General features: G+C 34.7%; 1 protein-coding gene across 2 annotated transcripts in view; it reads right to left on the reverse strand.

Moving 5' to 3' along the window:
• AGMO (alkylglycerol monooxygenase) overlaps positions 1-26,692 on the reverse strand; it is a 340,233-nt gene that overhangs the window by 121,839 nt on the left and 191,702 nt on the right. For both annotated transcript variants that reach the window (XM_039217441.1, XM_039217442.1), the window contains one exon: positions 23,024-23,129. In XM_039217441.1, the coding sequence (XP_039073372.1) occupies positions 23,024-23,129 (106 nt within the window). The remainder of the gene's footprint in view (positions 1-23,023; positions 23,130-26,692) is intronic.

The following is a 26,692-nucleotide window of genomic DNA, read 5'->3' on the forward strand; positions in this document are numbered from 1 at the left end:
ATCAGGTAGTATATTAAAATGAATCACACTTTAAAAGATTTTTGTGAAAAGTTCCCTTCCACATCTGTTCTCCTTGCCATGAACATCTTCTCCCCAGAAGGTTCCAATGGTACTTATTTTGTGTGTGTGATGTGTATGTGCATACTTCCTGACAAATTTTATGCACATACAACCACATATACATGAATACTAAAAGACCTAGATCCATGCCCTGATTCTTCAGGAACAATATAACTGTGGACAAGTCACTTAATCTTTTAGATGTAGTGCAAAATGATGATGAGGTTCCAATTCTAAAATGGCTCAAATGATGGAAGCCAACAGCTGTTCTTCCCTTCATTTATTTTCATCTCAAAGCATGAACATCCTTCCTTAACCTAGAATAAGAAATCTAGTCATTTTCTTCTATATTAAAAAGTTATAGGGTCTCCCATGATATTTGTAACTTCTATTTGCCTATCCTGCTCAATATCTATGAATTGAAAGAATCTAAATCCTAACGGAATGACCCTTCAGGGACTCAAACATTTCCTTGTTTCCAATTCTTTGATGTCCTAAGGGAATGTAGGCTCAGGATGGCCAAATCTTTGATTTTTTCAGGAGAGACCATCAATCCAGGTTCTTACAGTCTAGTGATTTAAAAAAATCTTTGTAACCTATCAAATCTTAAATTAAAAATGAATAGCTCTGTGCAGGATAAACTATATCCAATCCAAAGGTTGGATTTAGCTTATAAACCCTGAGTTTCCTGACTGGTAGGCATCTAAAATAAGCAAAGTCCTTTACTGACACCACCACAATACAAGAGGGAGAATATTGCTGGGATATTAGACTATCTCTATATCAAAAGTGATGCTTATAACTTCTCCTGTCTTTAGTCTTAAAACTTAAAGTTCATTCGCTTATAGTTCTTGCTCTCAATAGTATTTCCTGAGGTTAAGTATTTAACCTGAGGTTAAATCACTGACTAAATAACCTGACTTAACCTAAGGTTAAGTCACTCTTTGTGACTTTTGTTAATCCAGGATACCTTTAATCTGCATCATTATGTTTTCATAATAATGTTTTATTATATATATATATATATATACATGTTTATACATTCTGTTATATAATATTAACCACATTACATGACATAAGCTATTATAAACAATGACATATTTTATGCTAATATTTGATTACAAATGGAAGTAGAATCCCCCTTTACCTGTAAACCAAAGAGAATAAGTAAGCATTTCAAAATCTAATTTTTCACCAAACATCCAGTGACCCAACCCCACTTCTGAAGGATACCTAAGCTGATTAATCTACACTTTCTCTTATGACAGAATTCCCTCCATCAACACATACTTATATACTACTAAGGTTAAAACACATGCTGCTGAGAATGATTTTGGCCAGGAAAAAAGCAAGTGAAATTTCACAGAATGATACATAAAACTGCCATTGTCAGAATAAAAAAAACAAAATTGAGGATCAGTTGACAGAACATTGTATAAAGAGAGTGACAAGAATTTTTGAAATTTCTTGGGGCGCCTGGGTGGTTCAGTCGGTTAAACATCCGACTTCAGCTCAGGCCAAGTTCTCATGGTTTGTGAGTTCAAGCCCCACATCAGATTCTGTGCTGATAGCTTAGAGCCTGGAGCCTGCTTCAGATTCTGTGTTTCCCTCTCTCTCTCTCTGCCCCTCCCCCACTCGCATTCTGTCTCTCTCTCAAAAATAAATAAAAGCTTTTAAAAAATTAAAAAAAATAAAGAAAGAACTTGAAATTTCTAAGTAAAATTAATTGCTCTGGAATACATGCTATGGTTATTTGGGAACAAGTATTCTCACATATGTTCTACTACAGGTCTGGCTAAATTTCCTTCTAATTGCTGCTTTGTAACACTTGTGCACTTATACAGAGAATCTACTATTTTAGGGTCATTGTTACTGGAGTTAAAATGAGTACCTCCCTGCTTTTCACTTGAAGATTTTCCTCTGGAATAATGGAATAAGGCTGAGCTAATAGTACTACTACAGGTTGAAGTAAGTCCACCGTTTTAGGTGGGGTAGGGTTGAATTGAAAGTAAACAGAAAGCTCATGCAAATTTATCCAGGCCTTCAGCAATCATCTGAAGATTACTTAGCAAGCAAGCAGAAAAATGATTTTTAGTATCATTAACAAAATGGAAAAGCAAACCTTAAAGTTCCTCTAAATTATCTGACTAATGCATTTTAACTATATACTTTAATATCCTTACTATAAATCACTGATGTATCTCACCTTAAGACTTATTTCTATGCTACTCTTCCACAGTGGATTTATAATTAACACTTTATAAGAACAAACTGAAAGAAATAGATGTCTCTGGTTGCTTTTCCTCTAGACACATCAACAATAACTTAATCTCGCTGAGTGTTGATAACACCCCCTATGCAGAGCTACTATCAGTTTTTGGCACAAGGATTTTTAACGTTCTTCAAGACTTGTTATCATTTACATCAAAGGTACTGGCTTTAGTATTTCAATATCCAATACTCTCCTACTCACAGATTTGTGCCAGTCTCCACTCTGACGACCTGACTCCAATTCCACTGGCCTAGAAGCCCTGTGACTTCCAGTGTGGAAGGTGGATTCACAACAGGTAAACTATTTTTTTTTAAATCAACTTTGGAATTTGTTCAGGGTGATTTTGTAGGTTGGAGAGGGCATGGAGGTGATTATATAGAGGTGCAGTTAAAGTCTCACAAAGCACAGTTAGGATGTCTGTTGTCCCAGTCCCATCTTCTATGTTCTCACAGATCATGCACTAAAACATCTCCTAGATTTAACTCTTCATTTCTCAAAGACTCTTTCACATTCCCTCTTCCTAGTAAATTAATTATGATTATAAAACAATACCAACATTTAATACAGTTTTTAATCACACAACTAGTATGAAATCTTATACACTGAAGTAACTTTAGAAATCTACTTAATTCCCTTGACATAACAGATAGTGAAATTGAGAATTAAGTGACTTCCCTCACAATAATTCATAACAGCCATGTGTCTGGAATCTGTGTCCATTTTTTTCTCCAACTCATCACAAGATTTTAAGTACCTGTACAAGGGTAGGCCAAGTCACTGTCTTTGTATCACGAACACAATTTAAAAGAGATATTACCTTCTTGTGCTATATACTAGATCAAAATCCTGCTAAGTATTGAATTTTGATAAAAATAAAAGAAAAAACTGTATGGAAAAATCCATATTCATTTTTGATCTGCATCAGCCAATTTCTCTGGATCCATTATGAAAGCATGTAGAGAAGATCATATCACTTAAGCACTGATATAGGAGTGGCAAGTGAAGGTGTCAGGCAGTAATTCTCTACCAGCTAGATACTTTTTTCTCAGAGAGCATGTGTAAATCTTTACAAATCCTTGAGTTTGTAGTCTCACTTGATAGCTATAAGGAAGCCTCATATCTGAGAATCAGAAAGACTCTCATATCTGAGAGCAGTAGATTTCTGCTGCTTCCCTGGAGAGAATGTTTCAACTGTCAATGTATTTAAAACCAAGCAGTTGTATACTGCTCTCCTGAACATATTTAGGAAAAGTCGGCACACAGGATGTTTCATTTCAATGAAAAGGAATGAACGAATTAAAATTAATCAACTTGTCTTTTCTGTAACAATTTGATCACAGGGAAGTAACTTCCAGAATGTTGTTAAGTTAAAGACTGCATATACCTTTTTTTTGGGGGGGGGTTAAATTTTAATGTTTTGTTTATACTTGAGACAGAGAGAGAGAGAGCACAAGAGGGGAACGAGCAGAGAGAGACTGAGACAGAATCTGAAGCATGCTTCAGGCTCTGAGCTGTCAGCAGAGAGCCCAATGCAACGCTTGTACCCACAAACCGCAAGATCATGACCTGAGCCGAAGCCAGACGCTTAACCGACTGAGCCACCTAGCTGCCCCCTTTTTGGTTTGTTTTACTCAACAAATGGACGTTGGCTCACCAAAAACATACAGAGCATATGAAGGACATGGAGAAAGAGAAATGAGGCATTATATTTTAAAGATGGCAATTAAAAGTTGTTCAGCCTTGTTTGTTTGCCCTTGTTGCTGGTATGCTACTTTACTCAGTAAACTAGTATGCAGAATATGTCTTTTGAACCTTTATCACATGTAGTATGCATGAGACATCAGATACTTAAAGTAATGAAAAATTTCAGCCTACTTAGAGTTATTCCATGCATAAAATAAACTGTGGGATATTTTAGGTACATTGATAATACAGTAAACTATTCACTTAGTTTTTACTAACTAATAAACTTCAATCTAGAAATCAGAGTGATAAATGGGTAAGTGTCTGCTCATGTAGAAAGAGCTCTCACAAAAATGGAAATTTGAACTTATCTCTTCTTTAAATCTGGAGATACTATCAGAGACACTAAATTCTCTCTCCATACCTTTCCAGCACTATATAAGTAGAAATGGCAATGCTTTAAGGGGAAGTAACATTGATTACAGAGGTAAAAGATATTTCTGAGAAATAACATTCTATATTTAATAGACTCCCTGTGTAATAACAATTATGGTAACATTTCTTGAAAGCTGGAGTGAAAACTTTCATGATAAAATATCCCTAACAATTGTCCCTGTTTCTTAACCAGCAGGAGAAACAAAGCAGACTTCCAGCAAGCATATGCCATATTCAAGGAAAGAAAAGGCCATGTGCTTAGAAGTGCCAGGTGATAATGTGAATACCTGGGTTGTACTATGTTTTTCAATGTGGCTTCAGGAAAATCATGCCATTTCCATGCTACAATGCAAATGTATTTTAACAGGACATATAAACATAAAAAGAAATTTATGGCATATTATCAAATAAGCATTAATAACAGCTTACCAGATAGCTATGCTTAAAAAGAAAAAAATTCTTAATGTAATTTTTGATTAAAATCCTACACACACATGTAGCTAGAGAGAAAGAGTAGGCAAACATATTACGTAGTATTAATTCACATTATTTTTAGAATATGGATCTGATTCCCACTAATCTTGACTATCTTTACTTGTCACGCAATTAATATGGCAGAAAAAATAACAGATGCTCTGGAATGGAAACTCCTATTTCCAGTATATATAACTATTTGACACGTCTATTGAGGCAATGGTAAGATTCTCCCAAAGATCTCCAGTTTGCTCATTGTGGATAAAATAAATATATAAACCAAATTTAACAACACGTTCAAAGGCATCTAAGATGGTCTCCCAACATGTCTTTCCTATTTTTAAAAACTTTTTATGATGGTAAATAAACCCTGGAAAATTCCTTCTTAGATTTTACCACCTGAAACTGCAGCTGTTGGCTGACACTATCAAAGCCTCACAACTCCAAACTCACGTGCAAACCTCATCAAGGGCAGACATTTCTAATTGATTCCAGAAGTATTTCTTTTGCTGAGATCAGGGGGCAAAAGAAGAATAATGAGCAGCTTTTTAGAGGGAATTGGGGGTTAGGGTGTTGAGGGGAGGAGGAGGGGAGCTTTTAAAATCTCAGGCTTGGCCAGAAATGCACAGCAATTTTACGGTCAATTGGCAAGAGCATCTGGAACCAGGCATTCCGGCCTCGTAGTTGATGGTAGTGAAACCAGCTTACAGGCAACAGCAAGCCCATAATGAGTCCCTGTCATGTCCTAGTGGAAACCACCTTGACGTTGTGCCAAATATCCTTGTGCCTTTTTCTCAAGGTCAGGATTCCCCTTAGAGCTCTCGTCTAGTATGTGAAATCCTGTCCACCCATGGATCTTAACCTATTTTAGCCATTCTTAAAGGCAGCACAGCAAAGAAAGTCTAAAAATTATAAACTGCATGTGTTTAATTCCTTGTGTGCTGACAAGGCTTTATATCACAAGGCTGTGTTTGCTTTCATTTGGGGGATATATTTCAAACGCAGCGGGCCATCTTGTTAGTGCATGGAGAGTGTCGGATGCTCAGGTCATAAATCATAGCACAACGCGTGGCACACTCAGAGTAGAGCAGGCAAAATGCGAGGCTCTTTGTTATTTCAAACAGAGGACAGGTGATTATAAAAAGGGGCAGAGTTTCTTTTTTTAAATGCCAACCAGAAAACCAAGGTGATGTGGAAATAATTTCTTAGCAGTAAACGATGTTTACCTTAAACTGCTGCTCGTAATTCACCATGCTGGCACTAGTAGATTACACCCACAAATAAAGTCCGGTGAGAGGACATCCGTAAAAAATGTAGAGAGATATGAGTGGACAGGATGGAAACTGGTTCAGAGGTCAGGAATGGGCTGTGCAGAGAGCTGAATTTCTAATATTCCTAAATTTCTATTTTTATGAAAACAATATAGTTGATAAAAATTGTATCCATTTAGATCTCACTGAAAATTACAAAATTTGCGATGTTAAACTAACATATTTAACATGTTCAACCTGTTTGCTCTTCTGGCTAACCTACTCATGGCAAGAAATCACTTCCAGTTTTCAAACAAGAAGAGCCAAATAAACAAAAAGGACACAGTAAACAAAACAAGCAAAAACTAAGCTGCCAGAAATGTATTTAAAATATTTTTAAACTAATGTTTCTTATGTAAAATTCTCCTTGAAACACTTATATTCTGATGATTTTAGGATTGGCTAATCAGAAATATATAAAATGTGTGTTCTTTATAATACACATAATATTAAAATGCAGAAAAAAACTCCTGATGGTGAATATCTCCTTCAATCTAAAGTATTTACTAAAGCAACTGCACTTAGTTGCATGGAAAGGTCCATGCAAGGGCCTTTCTTTTCTTTCTTTTCTTTTTTTTTTTTTTTAAACTTTTTAATTTACTTCTGAGAGAGAGTGAGAGAGAGAGAGAGAGACAGCGTGAGCAGGGAAGGGTCAGAGAGAGGGAGGTACAGAATATGAAGCAGGCTCCAGGCTCTGAGCTAGTTGTCAGCACAGAGCCCGATGAGGGGCTCGAACCCACGAACTCTGAGATCATGACCTGAGCCGAAGTCGGACGCTTAACCAACTGAGCCACCCAGGTGCCCTGCAAGGGCTTTTCAAATAAGGGCACAGGAGAAGAGATGGATACATATAGGAGATATAGCTATGTCTCTTAATTTTTACCACTTTAATAGGAAAAGATGATACACAGGTAACTATCATAGATTAATATTACCTTCTATGTAGATTCAATATTTAAAATCCTACATGACACAATACATTTCAGGATATGTAATGTGATTTTATATATTTAAATATGTATGCTGTATTAAAATAGTATTTAATACAGATACTGTATTAAAACAAAAAAAGGAGTACTATATGCTATTATTGCTTCATTTGGGTTACCACAAGAGAAAGCAGTTATTTTTAGAAGACTAATAGAAAGTGGACAGTATTTTTTTAAATGGTTCATATATAAATCACCTGAAAGAGCTTATTTTCACCTGTTACTTAGCCTGCTCTCCACCTAATACATAAGTTATTTTTTTGACCTTATAGAATAGTACATGGAATGAACATGGGAAATATGTGTGCGTTTTGAATGAGATTACACACATAAAGCTCTTTGCATAAAACTTGGAAAAGAGTGAACATTTGTTAATTTTATGTGATGATAACCCCTCAAAAAATATCTTTAGATACCAAACAAGGATGCCAGGGAGAGTGAAAGAATGAATATATTATAAAAATGGAAATGAGACTTAGGTTGAATTTAGGATACAGGAAAAAAGTGACAAAGCTTTATTACATGAGCACATGACAAAAATCTCAATAGGAATTTGCTAAAAACGTGTAGTATTTGTGTCTTTTATGCTATACCATGAATTTTGCATTGGTTTTGCTAAAAATAAAAATCTCTTATATCATATAAAAATATATTCAATAAAATGGCATCATGTACATATAGGAGAATTTCAGTACATTTTAGCAGTTTTACTATGCTGTAGTATAGATTTTGGATAACCCTTAAACTTGATATTCTCCCCTACAAAATGTTGGGGGAAATCCTGCTCTATGCATTCAAAATTCATATAGTCCATAACCTTGGTAAAGAAGCCATGATTGTGTAATGAATCTTCAAATTATATGTTAGCTTTATATTTTTGCATAATTATAGCCTTGATTCATAGCCCTGTTCAGGAGTTGTGTACACATGTAATGGTGATTCTAAGAGGAATTGGAAGCTAGATATATCTAATAGTATATAGAAAAAAGTTTATGCTTTTCTGAATTGCTAATAATGAATGGTTTAATAGTACCACCTTCATATGTGGAGGTTGTATACTATAATTTGGCATTACTCTATGGAAATGAAATCCATTTGAGTTCAATCCTAGGGCAATGAAACTAACTACTAACTGGGAGAATATGCTTTTTACAAATATAAATTAAAAAGGACTGGTATGTTCATGTATAGAATTTCTAAAGAGCAGCAGAAGAAAATAACAACTATATAGAAAAATGGGTAAATGGCATGAAAAGGCATATCACAGGAAAAGAAACACAAATGGCCAATAAAGATAAACTAATAATCCACTTCAGTAAAAAAACAGGAAAATGGTAATTAGAGATACAATGAGATACTTAATTCACTGGCACACAAAAGTTAATTCTGCTTTTTAAGGGAGTGTATACCTTAGTAGTGGTGAACTTTATAACCACATTGGAAAACAACCTGACATTCTCTTAATGTAATCATGCCCATTCCCTATAATCTAGTGATTCTGTACCTACCGTATAACCCAGAAAAACTCCATAATGCCATGTGCACTAGAAGATGCCTGCATGAGTTTTCAGTACAGCACTGTAAAAATACAAGCTAGGAACAAACACTAGAGAATGGGTATTTTAAGACAGTTGTACAATGAAATACTTTATAGCAATAAAAGTGAATGAATTATAACCATATGCAACAAAGAGGATACATTTTAGAAATAAAACATTCCAGTAAATTAAAGGAAGTAGCAGGAAATGGTATGTTGGATACCATTTTATTGCACTCAAACATTGTATACAACTAAATCACATACTGCTTAGTGATAAATTTAGGAATATATGAAAAACTTAGAATTTGTTTAGAAAACACATGGAAATGATAAGCACTAAGTATAAAATAAGAGCTGTGCTTGTGGAAGTGTGAAATAGAGGAGGGATCACACAGTGTTAAAAATACTTCACTGGTATTATAATACTATATTTTAATTGTGTGGTTTTCATTTTATTATCTTTTAAAACTATTTTCTATAATTTAATTATAATAAATACTAGAAAATAGAAAATAACAAGTTGATATGAAGCATTATTTAAAACTGATATAACTACTGCCTATAAACACAAACTACGTGCAGTTGATAAAAATATCTGAAGTTTGAATAGTTTTAAAATAGATACGTCAAAAATACTGTATATCATGAATATTCATAGGTCAGTTTGTGTGTGTGTGTGTGTGTGTGTGTGTGTGTGATTTTCCCTTTAAATCCATAATTATGTTTATAACAGATTACCACATATTTCATGAAAAAATTGGGTACAGTCTGTTCTTTGCATTCATAATGTGACCAAATGTAAAACTGAAATGAATTGCCTGAGATGACTTCAGACAAATATGTTTACATCCTGTGATATACTAGTCATCATGAATTTAAGTCATATAAAACCCATATGTGGTATGGCCCACAGTGGCCATAAGTTCACATGTGCCCTTTTACAACTGACTCGACAGTTCTTCAATCAAGAGATGGAGTCTATTTCTCCACCTCTGAACACTGGCTAGACTGTTCCTATGCTGTGACCAATGGAATGTGGCAGAGTAATTTTTCTGAGTTCCAGAGCCGTGGCTTCAAGAAGTCTTGCAACTTCATGTTCCTGAAATTGCCATGTAAAGACCTGGTCTGGCCCACTGGAGAGTGCAAGGTTGTGTGGAAAGAAAATAAAGGTGCTGCTGCCAGCCCAAACTGAGTCTCTTCAGGTGACCCATGTGACTTCCCAGCCCAGATCCCTCCTCTCCTAAACATATAGCCCAATAAGTGAGCCCAAGAGAAAGAAACAGAGTTGCCTTATATTTGTGAGAAATAATAAATAAGTCATTAATTTTGGGTTGGTTGGTTATGCAGAAACAGATAAATAACAAGGAAAGCTGAATTTTAGCAAAACAGAAAGAATGAATAATCCATAACTTGGATTCTAAACCTTCCTTCACTTTCTGATTCAGGTATTCTTACCAAATATTTAGCTAACAAGGGGCATATGATTATACATGTCTTGTGGTCTGAAGTCAATAAATATTCAATTCATCATTCTATGTGAGGTTAGAATTCTAGCAACTTGGTCTCCTCCATTTTGGTGAGTAACAGCTACATAGCAGGGGCTACCAGTGTTTCTTTACTGAATAAATAATAAATGTTCAAGTCTTATTGTCATTGCTCCTGAATATTGGCTTCCAGTTCTGTACAGAAAATGCCTCAGGTGGCACACAGTTAACCTTGGTTAAATTTTTTTTCTTTTTTCCCCCCAAAAGATCTGTCCAGGCAAGATTATAATGTTGAAAAAGTAACTAAAAATAAGGCATGACAAATTAATTCCACAGTTCAACAGCAAGGAGGATGTTTCCTAAAGGTTGAGATGCATACTAATGGTGATACTTGATATGAGTTCAGTTCGAATCTTTGAGCAGGTTCCCTCCAAGGATTTTCTCTTTGGATGCAAGTGGTATTTTCTGCACTCCAAACTGAGTCCCTCCCCAAGGTCCTTAAGATCTAAAGCATTACTCCCATCACTTAGCAGGGCCTTTTGGTGCTCTGAAAAGAATGCACACTATACCCAGCTCCTGAATGGCTCAAGTCTATGTGTCCTCTTAAAATGAATGTGTCCCCAAAACTGTTGATCTCCAGGACCCACAATCAGTGACTATGAGACAAAAAAGTACCTTTCTGTGAGTTTCATGTTGTTTACCTAATTTCACTTGTTTGTTTTGACCTTACACTTCAATATGACACTTACAAATAAAACAGGGGGTTGGGATGGGAACGTGCATACTGGAAGTAATTTTGACAATAGCAATAAGCCAAATATCCCCATATTGCTGAATAATGACATTTTTATCAATTAGGCTTATTATTTTTCCTAGTATTTTTATTTCAAAAATTTATGACCTTTTAAATTGGGTATTTCAGTACCTGGATGGCTCAGTCAGTTAACCATCTGACTTTGGCTCATGTCATGATCTCACAGTTTGTGAGTTCAAGCCCCGTGTTGGATTCTGTGCTTGATAGCCCAGAGCCTGGAGTCTCCTTCAGATCCTGTGTCTCCTTCTCTCTGCCTCTTCCCGGCTCATGCTCTGTCTCTCTCTCTCTCACACACACACAAATAAACATTAAACAAAATTAAAAATAAATTGTGTATTTCTATTTCTGGGTATTTTTAATTTTATTGTTTTCTGTCTATTGCTATTTAAAAAAATTTCCATTTAAAATGAATGTATTTAAATTTTAAAAGAGATAATTAAAGAAAAATATTGAGATGAATCAAAGTGACTTGCAGATACATCATTAGTTGTGTTTTTCTTTTCTACAGAAACAGGTTTTTTCCAAGAAGTTCCTAAATATGCTAATGAAAAAGTTTACACAATTTTCCTCTTGACTGTTAGAAATAAAGTAAGCTGCTATATATTAGAGCCTTAATTTTATTTATCCCTATATTCTTTTTATTAGCTTGATGTCCCAGAGTGAGGAATGAGCCAGCTGTCTCAAGTGAGTATGTCTATGAACGCTTCACTTAGGGCTTTGGAGGTTATGTGAAAGGGTTCAGATTTTAGTTTATGTGCCATCTAAACCTATTTAGCAGTTTAAACTAAATTTGATTATGGTGTTATACATATAAAATGTATTGGAAAGTATCAAGAGTAGAATAAGGTGAATGAATATTTAGGAGTGAACTGTAGTAGACCCAACAAGATATACGAACACTTTCAATTAGGACTGTGACAAGGAGGATGAGGTTGAATCAATATCTCAGTGTAGAAGGAACAGAAATTGCTGAGCAGATGTGGGTGGCAAAAGAGAGGGTTAAAGTAAGAATGATTCCCTAGATTTACAAATACAGTAAAAGTGTCTATGGTACCTATTTATTGGTATGTAAATCTACCGATGTAGAAAAAGATATGTAGGAGAAGGCATGAAGAGCTCACTTTTACACATGCAATTATTGTATGATGTGCCTATGCTATTCAAGAGAATATCTTAAATAGGTAATAGAATGTGTGAGTTTACAGCTGAGGTTACAGGTCCGGCCCAGGCATAAAGATGTGGGAGTCATCACCACATCCACAGTGTTTAGAGAAATAGAAATGAGTAAGAGTAGATACAGAAAAAAGCAGAATTCAGGTCATAAAGAATACCAACATTGAGGTGCACCTGGGTAGCTGAGTCTGTTAAGCATCTGACTCCTGATTTCTGCTCAGGTCATGATCTTGCAGTTTGTAGGTTCAAGCCCCACTTAGGTTTGAATCCTGTCTCTCTTATATACAGGATTGTGGCCTTGAACAACTTACTTGTCTTCTTAATGTCTCATTTCCTAATCTGCTAAAGGTGACTTAAAGTAACATCCATATTATAAAGTGGTTGTATTTAAGGAAATAATGTGTACAAACCACTTAGAATACTAACTGCAGCAGTTTTAAACTAAAATTACCTATTATATTTATTGGTAAAATTTTAAATAAATGATGATATAACCAAAAAGCTTATATATGGATGTAGTTTAATTGAAGCCTTCTGATTATTTTAGTGATAAATCTATAAACAAAAAATCAGCAACTAAATTCCTAGTTCTGTTCCTTTCTTGATAAGCTAGGCAGATGACATGATTATCCATGTAGAAAATTGGAAAGGATCAACAAAAAACTCCTGTAATTAGTAAGTGATTAGGGCACATTTGCAGGATACAACATTAATATAAAAAGTCAATCATTTTCCTTCATACCAGAAATGAACAAGTGGGGTTTGAAATTTAAAAGTGCAATGCCATTCAAATTAAAACAAAAAAAAATAATCAAGTAATAAATGTAACAAAATACTGTATGTACAAGATCTATATAAGGAAAATTACAAAAAGCCAAGAATGAAATAAAAAACTAAATAGAGAGATATGGAATATCCATGAATATGGATATGAATCCATACTGTCAATACGTCAATGTCAAAATCGTCAAGATATCAGTTTTCCCAGCTAGATTCAATGCAATCACAATCAAAATCCCACCAAATTATTTTGTGATATCAACAAACTGATTCTAGCTTACATGAAGAGGCAAAAGACCCAGAATAGCCAACACAATTTTGAAGGAGAAGGAAAATTCTGGTAGGCTGACACTATCTTACTTCAAGACTTACTGTAAAGCAACGTTGATCAAGGCAGTGTATTACTGGTAAAAAAAGATAGTTATATCAACGGAACAGATTAGACAGCCAGGAAATTGATGCACATACATATAGTCAACTGATCTTTGACAAGGGAGCAAAGACAGTATAGTGGAGCAGAGTCTTTTCAACAAATGGTGCTGAAAGAAATGGACATACGCACATACATACACATACACACATAAATGAATCTAGACACAGATATCATGCTCTTCATAAAAAATCACTCAAAGCTTACTAAAAAGTCACAGATTTAAATTTCAAAATGCAAAACTATAAAACTCCTAGAAGATAACATAGGAGAAAACAGATGATCTTAGGTATAGCAGTGTTTTTTTATATATATAACATGAAAAACACATTCCACCAAACAAATAATTTATAAGCTGAATTTTTAAATTAAAAACTTCTGCTATCCAAAGACAGTGTCAAAAGAATGACATGACAAGCCACAGACTAGAATGAATTTCCTAAAAACACATCTAATAAAGGACTGTTATCCATAATATACAAAGGACTCTTAAAACTCAACAATAAGAAACCTACCCAATTTTTAAAAATGGCCCAAAAATCTTAACAGACACCTCACCAAAGAACAGACACAGATGGTAAATAATGCGAGGAAAAGATTCTCCACATCATATGTCAACAGGGAAATGCAAATGAAAACAATGCCATATCACTACATGTGTATTAGAGTGGCCAAAATTTGGAACACTGCCAGCACCAAATGCTGGTGAGGATATGAAGCAAAAGGAGTTCCCATTCAGGGATGCAAGAGTATGTCCATTTTGGAAGATGGTTTGGGGATTTCTTACAAAACTAAACATACTGTTATCAGATGATAATTGTGCTCCTTCATATTTGCCCAGAGGAACTGAAAATTTATGTCCACACAAAAACCTGTTCAGGGATATTTAGAGCATTGCTATTTATAATTGCCAAAAGCAACCACAATGTCCTTAAATAGGTGAATGAATAAACTGTGGTATATACAAAAAATGGAAAATTGTTCAGCACAACTTTCAGCACAAACAAATGGGCTGTGCAGCCATAAAAAGACATGGAGAAAGCGTAAATGCATATTACTAAGTAAAGAAGGCAATCTGAAAACATTTCATACTGTCTGATTCCAACTATATGACTTTCTGAAAAGGCAGAACTATGAACACAGTAAAAAGATGAGTGGATGTCAGGGACTGAGGTGCACACAGACATAATAGGCAGAGCACAGAGGAGTTTGAGGACAGTGAAAATACCCGGTATGATGCTATAATAATAGCTACTGGTTACTATCTATTTCCCCACACCATAAATTTTCAACACCAACAGAGAACTGTAAGGTAAATTTTGGACTTTGGGTGACTATGATCTGTCAATCTAGGTTCATTGATTGTAACAAATGCACCACCCTGGTGAGGGATGTTGATAATTGAAGAGACTGTGCATGTGTGGGGGCAGGAGATACACAGGAAGTCTCTTTCTTCCCCTCAGTTTTGCTGTAAAACTTAAATTGCTCTAAAAAATAAAGTTTCAATTTTTAAAAAATCATGGTTTCATGACATCAGTCAGTTACTTTACAGTGACACCTCAAATAAATAGAAGCCCTTGGACTGTGACAGCACAGCTGGTGGAAACATCCCTCCCATCCATGGTGTGCTGCTCCCTGTCACTGCCAATAGCATTCGAGTGTCTTTAACTGAAGCTGTGACCTCTCTCGGGCTGTCCAGGGCTATCTCTTATATATTTTTTCCTCAATTTCTATTACAAAACTCTGAACAGGTAAACTTGGCTTTTAAAAAAAAAACACTTCACAATATAGGATTAAAACTAACATATGTTCACTAAGGAATCTAGTAACCACAAAAAAAAAAAAATCAAGTCATGACACACAAACATAACCAATAATAAACTGGGTATATTTTCTTCCCATCTACGTTCTCTGCTTTGAATTGTTTATGCAGAACTGATTGATAAACCTACCAACAAGAAGGTAACCATGAAATCAATAAACATAATCCTATCAAAGAAAATCGAACTTGGCGATCCATCACCACTCCCAGCTTTTCCTCCTAGATCCTTCCCATCTCAGTTCATGGTAACTCCATTTTATTTCTTCACATCAAAACCACTGGAGTTTTTCTTGACACATTTTTTGCTGTTGTTTTCCCATCTTCTCATTTGACCTGTCAGCAAAGCTTACCTGTTCCACATTAAAATTGCGTCCTGAATCTGACCACTTCCCACCTTCTCTGGAACTCCAGCTTCTCTCACTTGCATGTTTATGATAGCATCCTGACTGGTATCTTTGCATCCTCTTCCTATCCCCTTTCATTTATCTTCAACTCAGTCATCAACATGATCTTAAAATATAAGTCAGTTCATGCTCTTCCTGTGCTCAAACTCTCTGGGTGGAGTCATTTCAGTAGGAGTAAAATGGATAATAACAATGACCAAAAGGACCTATGTGGTCTGACCTCTGTTGCTGCTCTGACCACCTTTTCTACCACCTTCCCTCTTGCTAACTCCAATTCCAAACACGTGTAGTATTCTAGGAACATGCTAGGTATACCCTGCCTCAGCACCTTTGCACTTGATGTTGCCTTTATCTGTTCTTCCCCAGGAATCCACATGGCTTTTGTCCTCATATCAGGTCTTAAGTGAAATGCCACCAGCCTTCCCTAGGTACCATGTTTTAAAAAAATTTTGCCTCTCCACACCTGATTTATTTTTCACTATAGTACTTAGCATTATCTGATAAACCATATATATGAATATAGTCATACATAAGTGTGTATGTATATAAATATTTGCCTAAGTTATTGTATGCACCCTCCCCAACTATAGCAGGAAGAAACGAGGGTGTTCCCATAGTCCCCGTGCCTGCTGCCTATGACCTATCCGCCTGTACAATCTCCTCCTCTGGAGGGTAGGAGAAGCCTGTGACTTGCTTCTAGCCAATAGCATGTGGCATAGGTGAAGGGATACAGCAGATGTAATTAAGGTCCTAAATCAGTTGTTTTTCATTTGATAAAACAGGAAATTATCCTGGAGGATCTTTGGTTGATCAGCTGAAAGATTTTAAAAGGGGGTTGAGCCCTTCCTGAAACAAGTTCCTCCTTGCTGGCTTGATGAAGTACACAGCCATATTGAGGAAGCCCATGTGGCATGGACCTATAGGCAGCCTGCGGGACCTAAGGGCAGACTCCAGTCAAAAGCCAGCAAAAAGCTGGCGCCCTAAGTCATACAGCTGCAAGGAAATGAGTTCTGTCAACAATGTGAATGAGTTTGAAAGTGGATTTTTCCGTAGTTGAGCCTCCAGATGAGAACACAATCTGGCCAATACTTACCTTAAACGTGGTCTCTTGAGATGCTGAGCAGAGCTCTGAGCAAAACTGTGCCTGACCTCCTGACCCATGGGAACTATTAGATAATAAATGTGTGTTGTTTTAAGCCACTAAATTTGTGGTAATTTGTTACACAGCAATCAAAAATTAATACACTGATTAAAATCTAATCTCCACAAAGACAAGGCTCTTGCTTTGTTTTTACTGGGGCAGGTGTTCAGTAAGTGTTGAATAAATGTTTCTGCCTACCATTTAAAGCATTAGGCAGGCTGGTTCTATCTTCTGTGGGCATTTTTAAACCTCCTATCAGGATCCACACTTTGGGCTGTTGTTACTAGGCTCGTCTCATCACTTAAACCATGGTCTCCCTTGCTTCCAGACTATACTCTCCCTTCAATCAAGGTACGTGCTCTCCATCTTCCTCCCTACATGTCCAAATTCTACCCAGCTTTTGCACACATCTTCAGCAGGTACAACTTGGTTTACCGTGCAGGAGTGATGTGTTTCTATTTTAATGATTTAAACCAAAAACTGGAAATCCGATGTTAGAATTTTTCTGAAGCCTTAATTTAAAGCCATTGCAAGTTCTTTTGGAATCAGTTCAAATTATTTGGCCACTAATAAGCAGGTTTAGTTTTTCAGTGCTTTTAATGCCCTAGTTTTAAAAACATTATTTTAAATTTGTGTGCATAGTTTGTGTATGTGTGTGTATAGTGTGTGTATAGTACACATGAATATAATTATTATTAATAAGACTCATTACTTAAATACCAGGTATTATGCTAGGTTCTCTTGACTCTATTGCCTTTACTCCTTTGAATATCAAAGCAATCACCGTAAGATGTTTATTTTCCTTTTTGCTGAGGGAACTAAGCTAAGGGAGCTAAGATGGGGTTGTTTAAGAAAAGTTCCCAAAAGCCACACAACCAATTGGCAGAGCTGGGGATGACACTTAGGTTATGTGACTTCAAAGCCAATGATTTTTCTAGGACCTTAACTACCCCCTCAATTACATAAGAAGTGATATGAAACAAAACACACATAGGATCAAAATATCTGTAAATAGCATTTCCCATTATCTTATATACCTACATAGTTACTAAAAATAGCTATTCATCTTTGACTTTGTTATTTTCCCTTTAAAGGTGCATCATGTTTACACATTTTTAAAGCTAGTGACAGAAGAAAATTAAACAACCACAAATTCACAGGCATATTTTAGAACAAACTACACTTGAGCTAGTAGAAAAAAAATGTGTGTGCTGTATGTTAGTGAGAAATGCATGAATAAAAGAATGTTTTTCTGCCAGATTTCCTGTCAAAGAAAAGGTAAGTAAAAAAAAAAAAAACATATGAGTTGGTGGTCGAAATTTTAACCAACCTAGCTACAGAAATGTATAAGGGTATGGATTAACCACTGTACACACTAAATAAACAACTACGTATTTGTATAGTTAATTATATTTATAAGCAGACAGAGCACCACTTCCTTACTTCATATTCTAGTGGATGAAAGCTAAAGAGAACAGTAGGATCAGTCTAATTTTAGTTTTCTGAGGAACCTCCATACTGTTCTCCAGAATGGCTGCACCAGTTTGCATTCCCACCAACAGTACAAGAGGGTTCCCCTTTCTCTGCATCCTCACCATTACCTGTTGTTTCTGGTATTGTAAATTTTAGCCATTCTGACATCTGTGTGGTGTTATTTCTTCACGGTTTTGATTTTTATTTCCCTGATGACGGGTAATATCGAACACCTTCTCATGTATCTGTTGGCCATCTGGATGTCTTCTTTGAAAAAATGTCTATCCATGTCTTCTACCATATGATCCAGCAATTGTACTACTGGGTATTTACCCAAAGGATACAAAAATAAAGATCCTACAGATTCAAAGGTACATGCACTCCAATGTGTATAGCAGCATTATCAACAATAGCCAAACTATGGAGAGAGCTCAAATGTCCATCGACTGATGAATGGATAAAGAAGATGTGGTATACATATACAATGGAATACTGCTCAGCCATCAAAAAGAATGAAATTTTGCCATTTGCAACAATGTAGATGGAGTGAGAATATATTATTCGAAGTGAGATAAGTAAATCAGAGAAAGACAAAAACCATTTGGTTTTACACATAGGTGGAATTTAAGAAACAAAACAGATGAATACATTGGAGGTGGGGAGGAAGAGGAGAGAGGAAAATAAACCATAAGAGACTCTTAATGATAGAAAACAAACTGTGGGTTAATGGACAGAAGTAGATGGGTGATGGGTGTTAAAGAGGGCACTTGTGATGAGAACTGGATGTTGTATGTAAGTGATCAATCACTAAATGCTACTCCTGAAACAAATAATGCACTGCATGTTGGTTAACTAAAATTTAGATTAAAAAAAAAAAGCAAAAGGGAATAAATCTTCCACATACATGTCACAGGATCAAATTTAAATTCAACTTTATATTTCTGACTCACAATTATAACTACCTAAGCACTGCTTTAATATCTAAGTAAAAAATAATTTAAGGTCGGTTTTCCATTCTGTGTGTGGTTGTGTGTATGTGATTAAAGTTGTAAGTATAGTCAGCAGTATGCTTGCTTAGTGTAGAAGGACTGTTACCATGCAAATATATTGCGTGTGACCTACATAATAAAGCAGTATAACAGAAAGCCTCCTACCAGACTTCTAGATAAATAGAGAAGAGGCACAGGGCTACAAGCCGATGTTGCCAATATGTAAAATTTTAATTTATAAAAGAAGGGATCAGCTGCTTCAATGACACTGATTCTAATGATACCTTCAAAGAAAATGAGAACATTGTGTCCTCATAGTATAATCACTGCAGGTCAGTAAGCCCTAATTCCTATTGAATGAAGTCACTCAGTCCATTTATTAGGGTTCTGAACTCCTTCTGTGGGGCAAAGAATAGTTTTATTAATACTATGATAAATGGTAAAAATTCAAGTAAAGTTCTAAGAAATGTGAGGAAAATGCAAATTTGAAATTCACAATTAAGAATATAAAAATTGGAGTGTCTGGGTGGCTCAGTTACTTAAGCTACCAACTCCTGATTTTGGCTCAGGTCATGATTTCACAGTTCATTAGTTCAAGCCTCACATCAGCCTGCACATTGACTGTGCAGAGCCTGCTTGGGATTATCTCTCTCCCCTCTCTCTCTGCTCCTGCCATGTTTGCTTGCTCTCTTTCTCTCTCAAAATAAGTAAAATAAACTTTAAAAAGTTATTAAGAATATAAGAACTGATAACTAGTTTTTTAATTTTGAATTGAAATTAAAGAATATAAGAATTGATAATTTTTTTTGAACTTTAGAAAAAGTGGAAGAAAAGGCTGCTCCACAAGTAAAATGCTGATCATAAAACAGTTGCCCAGTCTTTACCACATAGTTACTGACCTCTGGTCAGAGAAGACTTGTTCAGTTTTAACCACAAAAAATCAATCATTAATAATGATGATGATGATGATAATACCTTAATAATAGTGGTATTAATATTTTAAATGATAATATTAGAATAATCATAGTAATATGAACAATGACAATAGCTAAATTATATCAAGGACTTGCTATGTGGTACCCTTGTGTCAATGAATTTATCGACAACCATACGAAGCAGATAGCATTAGTACACCATTTTAAGGAAATGTTTTATTGGCAAATCACAGTCAATGTTTACTCTTGAAGAATAGGCCACATATGTGTCTCGATGGGCAAGGATAGGTTCTAGAAAGAGTAGGTGAGTAGTCTGAAATATTCTGCCATTATGTCCTCTCTTCCCTTCTTTTTGCTTTTAAATAGAAGATAATTCAGAGGTAAATTATTGAAACCATTAGTGTTTTCAAAACATTTTTGCAGTCAAATTGATAAGACCTTTTATTTTGGTCTTCACATTTCTCAATGTACTTTTGCTACATTGTATAGGTATTTTTTTAATTTAAATCCCTTGAGATGAATGAGTATTGCTATCATTACATGGAAGAAAATCTTGCTAGACAATTAAGAGCTACAATGTCAGACTGTCTGACTTTGTATCCTAACTTGTTCACTTATTACTTATATTAATTCAAACTAGTTTTCAACCTCTCTGTAACTCAATTTTTTTCATTATAAAAATAAGCATAGCAACTATATCATGAGTCACATCGATATGAAGATTAAATTCAGTAATAGCAGTAAGGCATTTAGAACATAAATCTCAGTGTGTGTTAACTCTCATTAAACCTATTTTGCAAGTAAACAACCTGGGGAACAGAGTCCAGTGTAATAGAGTCACCATCAGACTAAGAATTCATAATCATGACTTGTAGATTCCACAGTATTGCTCCTCTATATCCACCATGTCAATTGTTCCCAAAATTGACTTTTGGATCATGAGGCAAACTACAGAATTATTCAAAGGGATCTTTAATTTCATATAAAATGATAATAATAGCTTCTAATATATATTAAGCTTGTACTGTATGTTAAGCACTGTGCCAAATCTCTTACACAGATTTTCATTTAATTTTCCAAATTCTATTAGACATTATTACTTATCCATTTATAGATAAGGAAAGTAAGTCTGAGAATATTTAAGTTGACAAATAACTGCCCAAGGACACACTAGTAATTTCCTGAGTTAGAAATCAAATCCAGGCAATGTGGCTTCAAAGCTCAACTGTTAACCACTCACTTTTACCTACTGACTGACCAAAATAAGTAAATGGACAGCACCTCACCACTAAAATTCATCATGTTCAAAAGCTGGGCACACTACACTGTCCTCCACTATCCCGTCATCAAAGAAACCCAAATGCAATGTGGTTTTCCAAGCATACATTCCCACTTGTTTATGGCTACCTTAAAGAACCCTACCTTTTCTATTTGCTCTGGAGCATTTATGGTAAACTACTACAATATACCCAAGAGTAGATTCATTAAATGGAATTATTTTCTTTTTTACATGTAATTATAATGTCTTCCCTCACCCAGAGTGTGAAAATATATTTCATTTTTTGGCATGTATATTTCCAAGTTTCATTAAACATGTGTAATTTAAGCTTCATTATTTTGCTTTTAGGTTCTATTCTCAAGAAACAATGTAAGTACACACCACATAAACTTTATTTAGTGCCTGTTTACATGCAAAATTTATTGAATTAGATGATATCTAGTATCCTGATACTAAGATTTTATGCTTCATTTTTTAAATTTGCATGACTTTTAAAGTAGTAAATATAGTCAGGTGGTGCAGAAATTTTAAAGGTAGTAAAGAATATTAACTTAATGGAAAACCTTCCACATATTTTTTTATCCTAGTCACACAATTCACCTTCCCATAGGCAACCATATGGAAAGTTCTTTTATCTTTCCAGATATATTGACATATATACGACAAATATATATATATTTCCTCTTCCTCAATTTTATATTCAAATGCCTTAAATGGTGGTGCCAAATTTGTTTTCCAAAGAGCTTGTTTCAATTTACAATCATTACTAATTTATAAAAGTTCTTGTTTTAGTTTTTCCATCGATGCTGGAGGAATGTTTGCATTTATGTTTCATGTTTAAATAAGATTACACACACTGGGCATGTTGGTAGGCTGATTAGCACCAAAGTTAAACAATATAAACCTTAATTTAGAAGAAAAAAGTTGTGTGCATTAAATCTTTAGTGATAAGAATAAAATTTTTTTAAACATGTATCTAAGGACTGAGACAATAAATATATGCCCAAAAGCTTTTGGAAGTTCTTAGAAGAGAAGTTTTAATCATCACAGAAGGTCAAATTATAACTTAAAATTTTCAGTTGTAGAAAAATCTCAATGACATCAGTGATCTTATTTCTATAGAATCATTACCTCTTGTGGGCAATTGATAAGACATTTTAGTCACCTTAAATGCCTAAGAAGAAAACAATCTCCAGTGGAAGAATCTCTGCCATGAACTTTTTGTAAAATTATTTGTTTACTTGTTGAGAACCAACTATGTGACCTAATTTTTCTCTATAAACATCATGCAATGTAATTTGTCCAACAAGTCTATGAGGTTCATGATATCAATCCAAATTTAAAGACCAGAAAAATAAAACTCCACATATTAACTAGCTCAGGTGACACAATTAATATGGTACAGTAAGTAAAAGAATAGGTAAATGTTTCTCACAAGTACTAGTCACAAAATAGACAAATCATTGTTTAATAAATGGATTAAATATATAATATATGTATAATTGTGCTACAGCCACCTAAAAATATATGTCTTACCTCAAAAACAAATGACAAAGAAGGAGTGAAAGGCTTCAGATGACCAAATCTACACAACATTAAGAACACCAAGCAACGGAAAGTTTCCAGAACGGCTGCCTTAGGTCTGAAATAAATGTCATTAACATGTATTAGCTTTAAATATGCTCTTTATATGTTTACATGTTATAAGTGATATGTTGACACACAATTCTTTTAATTTTCAAGAAATATATGGTATTTTAATGTATTTGAGGAGCATGTGCCTCTCAAGTTGTTTGAAAACTGCCATCAAACTAAGAAATGAAATGCATCTTTTTAAAGAAAATCTGTTCTTTATTAATCTATTGCTTAGTTTGAGCACTGATGAGTTTGGATAAAGCATACTTTCAACTAATTAATAAAATATCAAAGAACTAAATTTCTAGTATTTAAAGTAAATGAGACTCCTGTCACTCACGAGCTACCTTTATACATCACTCATCTTAAAAATGGCTTGTATGGGTGCCTAGGTGGCTCAGTCAGTCAAGTGTCCAGCTCTTGGTTTTGGTTTGGGTCATGATCTCATGGTTTGTGAGATGGAGCCCCACGCTGGGCTCTGACCGGACAGCATGGAGCCTGCTATGATTTGTTTCCATTCAAGTAATGGGACTTATCATTTTGTGAATAAAATATAAAATTAAATTAAAAATTTTCTTCTTATAAAATAATGCTATATAATTAGTATAAGCTATTATTATTGAATCAATATCTGGGTAGGTTCCAAGGGAAAGAAAACAAAAGAAAATTTCTATTTTATTTTATTTACTTTGTTCATTTATTTACTTTGAGAGAGAGAGAGAGAAAGAAAGAGAGAGGGAGAGAGAAAGCATACGCTGGAGAGAGATAGCAAGAAGGAGAGAGAATCCCAAGCAGGCTCTGTGCTGCCAGTGCAGAGCCTGACTCAGGTTTGGTCCCATGACCATGAGATCATGACTTCAGCTGAAATTATGAGTTGGATGTTCAACCAACTGAGCCATCAAGGTACCCCAGAAAATCTCTATTTTAAAACAATTTCTATTAACTATTTCTATTTTTTGGTTTTAAATCTTTTATATTGTGAAATGAAATATAAAGAAATAAATAAAACAGAAATGGGCAATTTGATAATTTTTAACAAAAAAAATTATCACTTGAAACCATCACTCATGTATTTGAAGCACCCTCAAAGAGAACTCTTACCTCCTAAATACTTCCACCTTCCTTCTATCTCTGAAAGAATCAGTACCCTTTTATAATAATCATATTCCTTTTGCTTTTTTAAAATTTATATTTTTACCACATTAGCATAAATTCTTATAAATTACTGTATAGGAGTTTCTTTTTACTTTTAATAAATGGGATTATACTGTATGCACTATGCGTATCTAGCATCTTTCACTTAGTTTAATGAGATACATCTACAATGTTGAATGTAGGAGCAGTTTCTTTCCACTCTTGTATAGTGTTCATTGTGTGAATATATCGATATTCATGCATCTATCTGCCTTAAGGACATGAGGACTGTTGGCTGCACTCGTTTATTATGAAAAATGCTGGTTGAACATTTTTACATGCTTTTTGGACTGCCACACAATATTGTTTATATGTTGAAATTTAGTAAAATCTTCAGTATTTTAAATTAGGTATCACAATATAAACTCTCCCTTCAGTGTGAGCAGTTCACCGAGAGGGGTTGTAAATACTTTTAATTTTAGTCATTTGGGATAAAAGATGTTTGCTACTCATAAAATTTGCAAACAGTGCCTCTGATTTGAAGATTTAATTTTTACTATCTTAATGAGGGTAAAGTTTTGAAGAAGTGACTTTCTTAATGTTACTATAGTCTAATCAATTTTATCTTTATGAATAGGGATTTGTGTTTACCATTTAACATTTTATGTACTCTAAGTTTATAGAGATATGTTACTATGCTATTAGCTGGATCTATATTGGTTTTCCGTTCACTTGTAAATCTACAATCCACTGACCCCAGAATTAACTTTTTATGGTGTGAAATATTTGTCAAGTTTATTTTTCTTATTCCTATGTGGAAATCCAATGTTTCCAAGACCATTTATTGAAAAGACAGCTTTTTCCCATAGCTCTGCAGGGACACCTTTGTCACAAATCAAGCATGTATATATATGCATAGATTTGTTCCTAGGTTCTCTGATTTAATCTCTGTGCCAATAAAACATGTCTAATTGCAATAGCTTTGTAATAAATCTTGACAGCCAGTAGTGCCTCTACTGCCATTTTTTAAAATCTCAAGCCTGTGTTGGCTATTATAGGTCTTTTTCATTTCCATATACATATACTTTAGAAAGAACCTGCTCACTTAAAGAAAAAAAAAACTGTTTACAATTTTAATTCCAACTGTACTAAACATGTAAAGCAATGTGGTGAAAATCATAGTCTTTATAATACTGAGCATTCCAATCTATGAATATAGTTATCTCTCCATTTATTTAGTTTTGTTATTTTTTTCATATTTCAATAGTTTGATAGTGTTTTATAGAGTTTTTTACTCATTTTTTAAGTTTGTATTTTAATTCCAGTTAGTTAATATACAATGTTATATTAGTTTCATGGGAACAATAGAGTGATTCAACACTTCCATACATCACCTAGCGCTCATCACAAGTGTACTCTTTAATTCCCATCACGTATTTCACCCATCCCCACATCCCCATCCCCTCAGGTAACCATCAGTTTGTTCTCTATAGTTAAAAGTCTGTTTCTTGGTTTATCTCTCTCCCTTTTCTTCCCTTTGCTCATTTGTTTTGTTTCTTGAATTCCATATATAAATGAAATCATATGGTATTTATCTTTCTCTGAGTAACTTATTTCGCTTATCATCGTATCGTCTAGCTCCACCTGTGATTGTAAATGGCAAGATTTCATTCTTCTTTGTGGCTGAATAATATTCCATTATATGTATATAAAATATATCATTATATTTAATATATATTAATATAAAATATGTATTATTGCATACATGATATATATCATTACATATATGTAGTATATATCATATCTTCCTTACTCATTCATCAATTGATAGATACTTGGGCCTCTTCCAAGTATTTGCTGTTGTAAATAATGCTGCTATAAACATAGGGGTGGATGGGGATGGGGCACCTGGGTGGCTCAGTCGGTTGGGCATCCGACTTCAGCTCAGGTCATGATCTCACGGTTTGTGGGTTCGAGCCCGGCGTCAGGCTCTGTGCTGACAGTGAGTCTAGAACCTGGAGACTGTTTCAGATTCTGTGTCTTCCTCTCTCTCTGACCCTCCCTTGTCATGCTGTCTCTCTCTCTCTCTCTCTCTCTCTCTCTCAGAAATAAAAAAAAATAGGGGTGGATGTATCCCCGTGAATCAGTGTTTTTGTATTATATGCATAAATACCTAGTAGTGTAATTTCTGGATCATAGAGTAGTTCAGTTTTTACCTTTTTGAGGATTTCTATACTGTTTTCCCCAGTATAAACAACAGTGTGCATTTCCACTAATAGTGCCAAAGCGTTCCTTTTGCTCCACATCCTTGCAAACATCTGTTGTTTCTCATGTTGTTGATTTTAGCCACTCTGATAGTTATGAGGTGATATCACATTGTAGTTTTGATTTGCATTTTCCTGATGATAAGTGATGATGAGCATCTTTTCATGTATC

The sequence above is a fragment of the Hyaena hyaena genome, unplaced genomic scaffold (genome assembly GCF_003009895.1).
Source record: "Hyaena hyaena isolate Hyena2069 unplaced genomic scaffold, ASM300989v1 scaffold_690, whole genome shotgun sequence".
Lineage (NCBI taxonomy): Eukaryota > Metazoa > Chordata > Mammalia > Carnivora > Hyaenidae > Hyaena > Hyaena hyaena.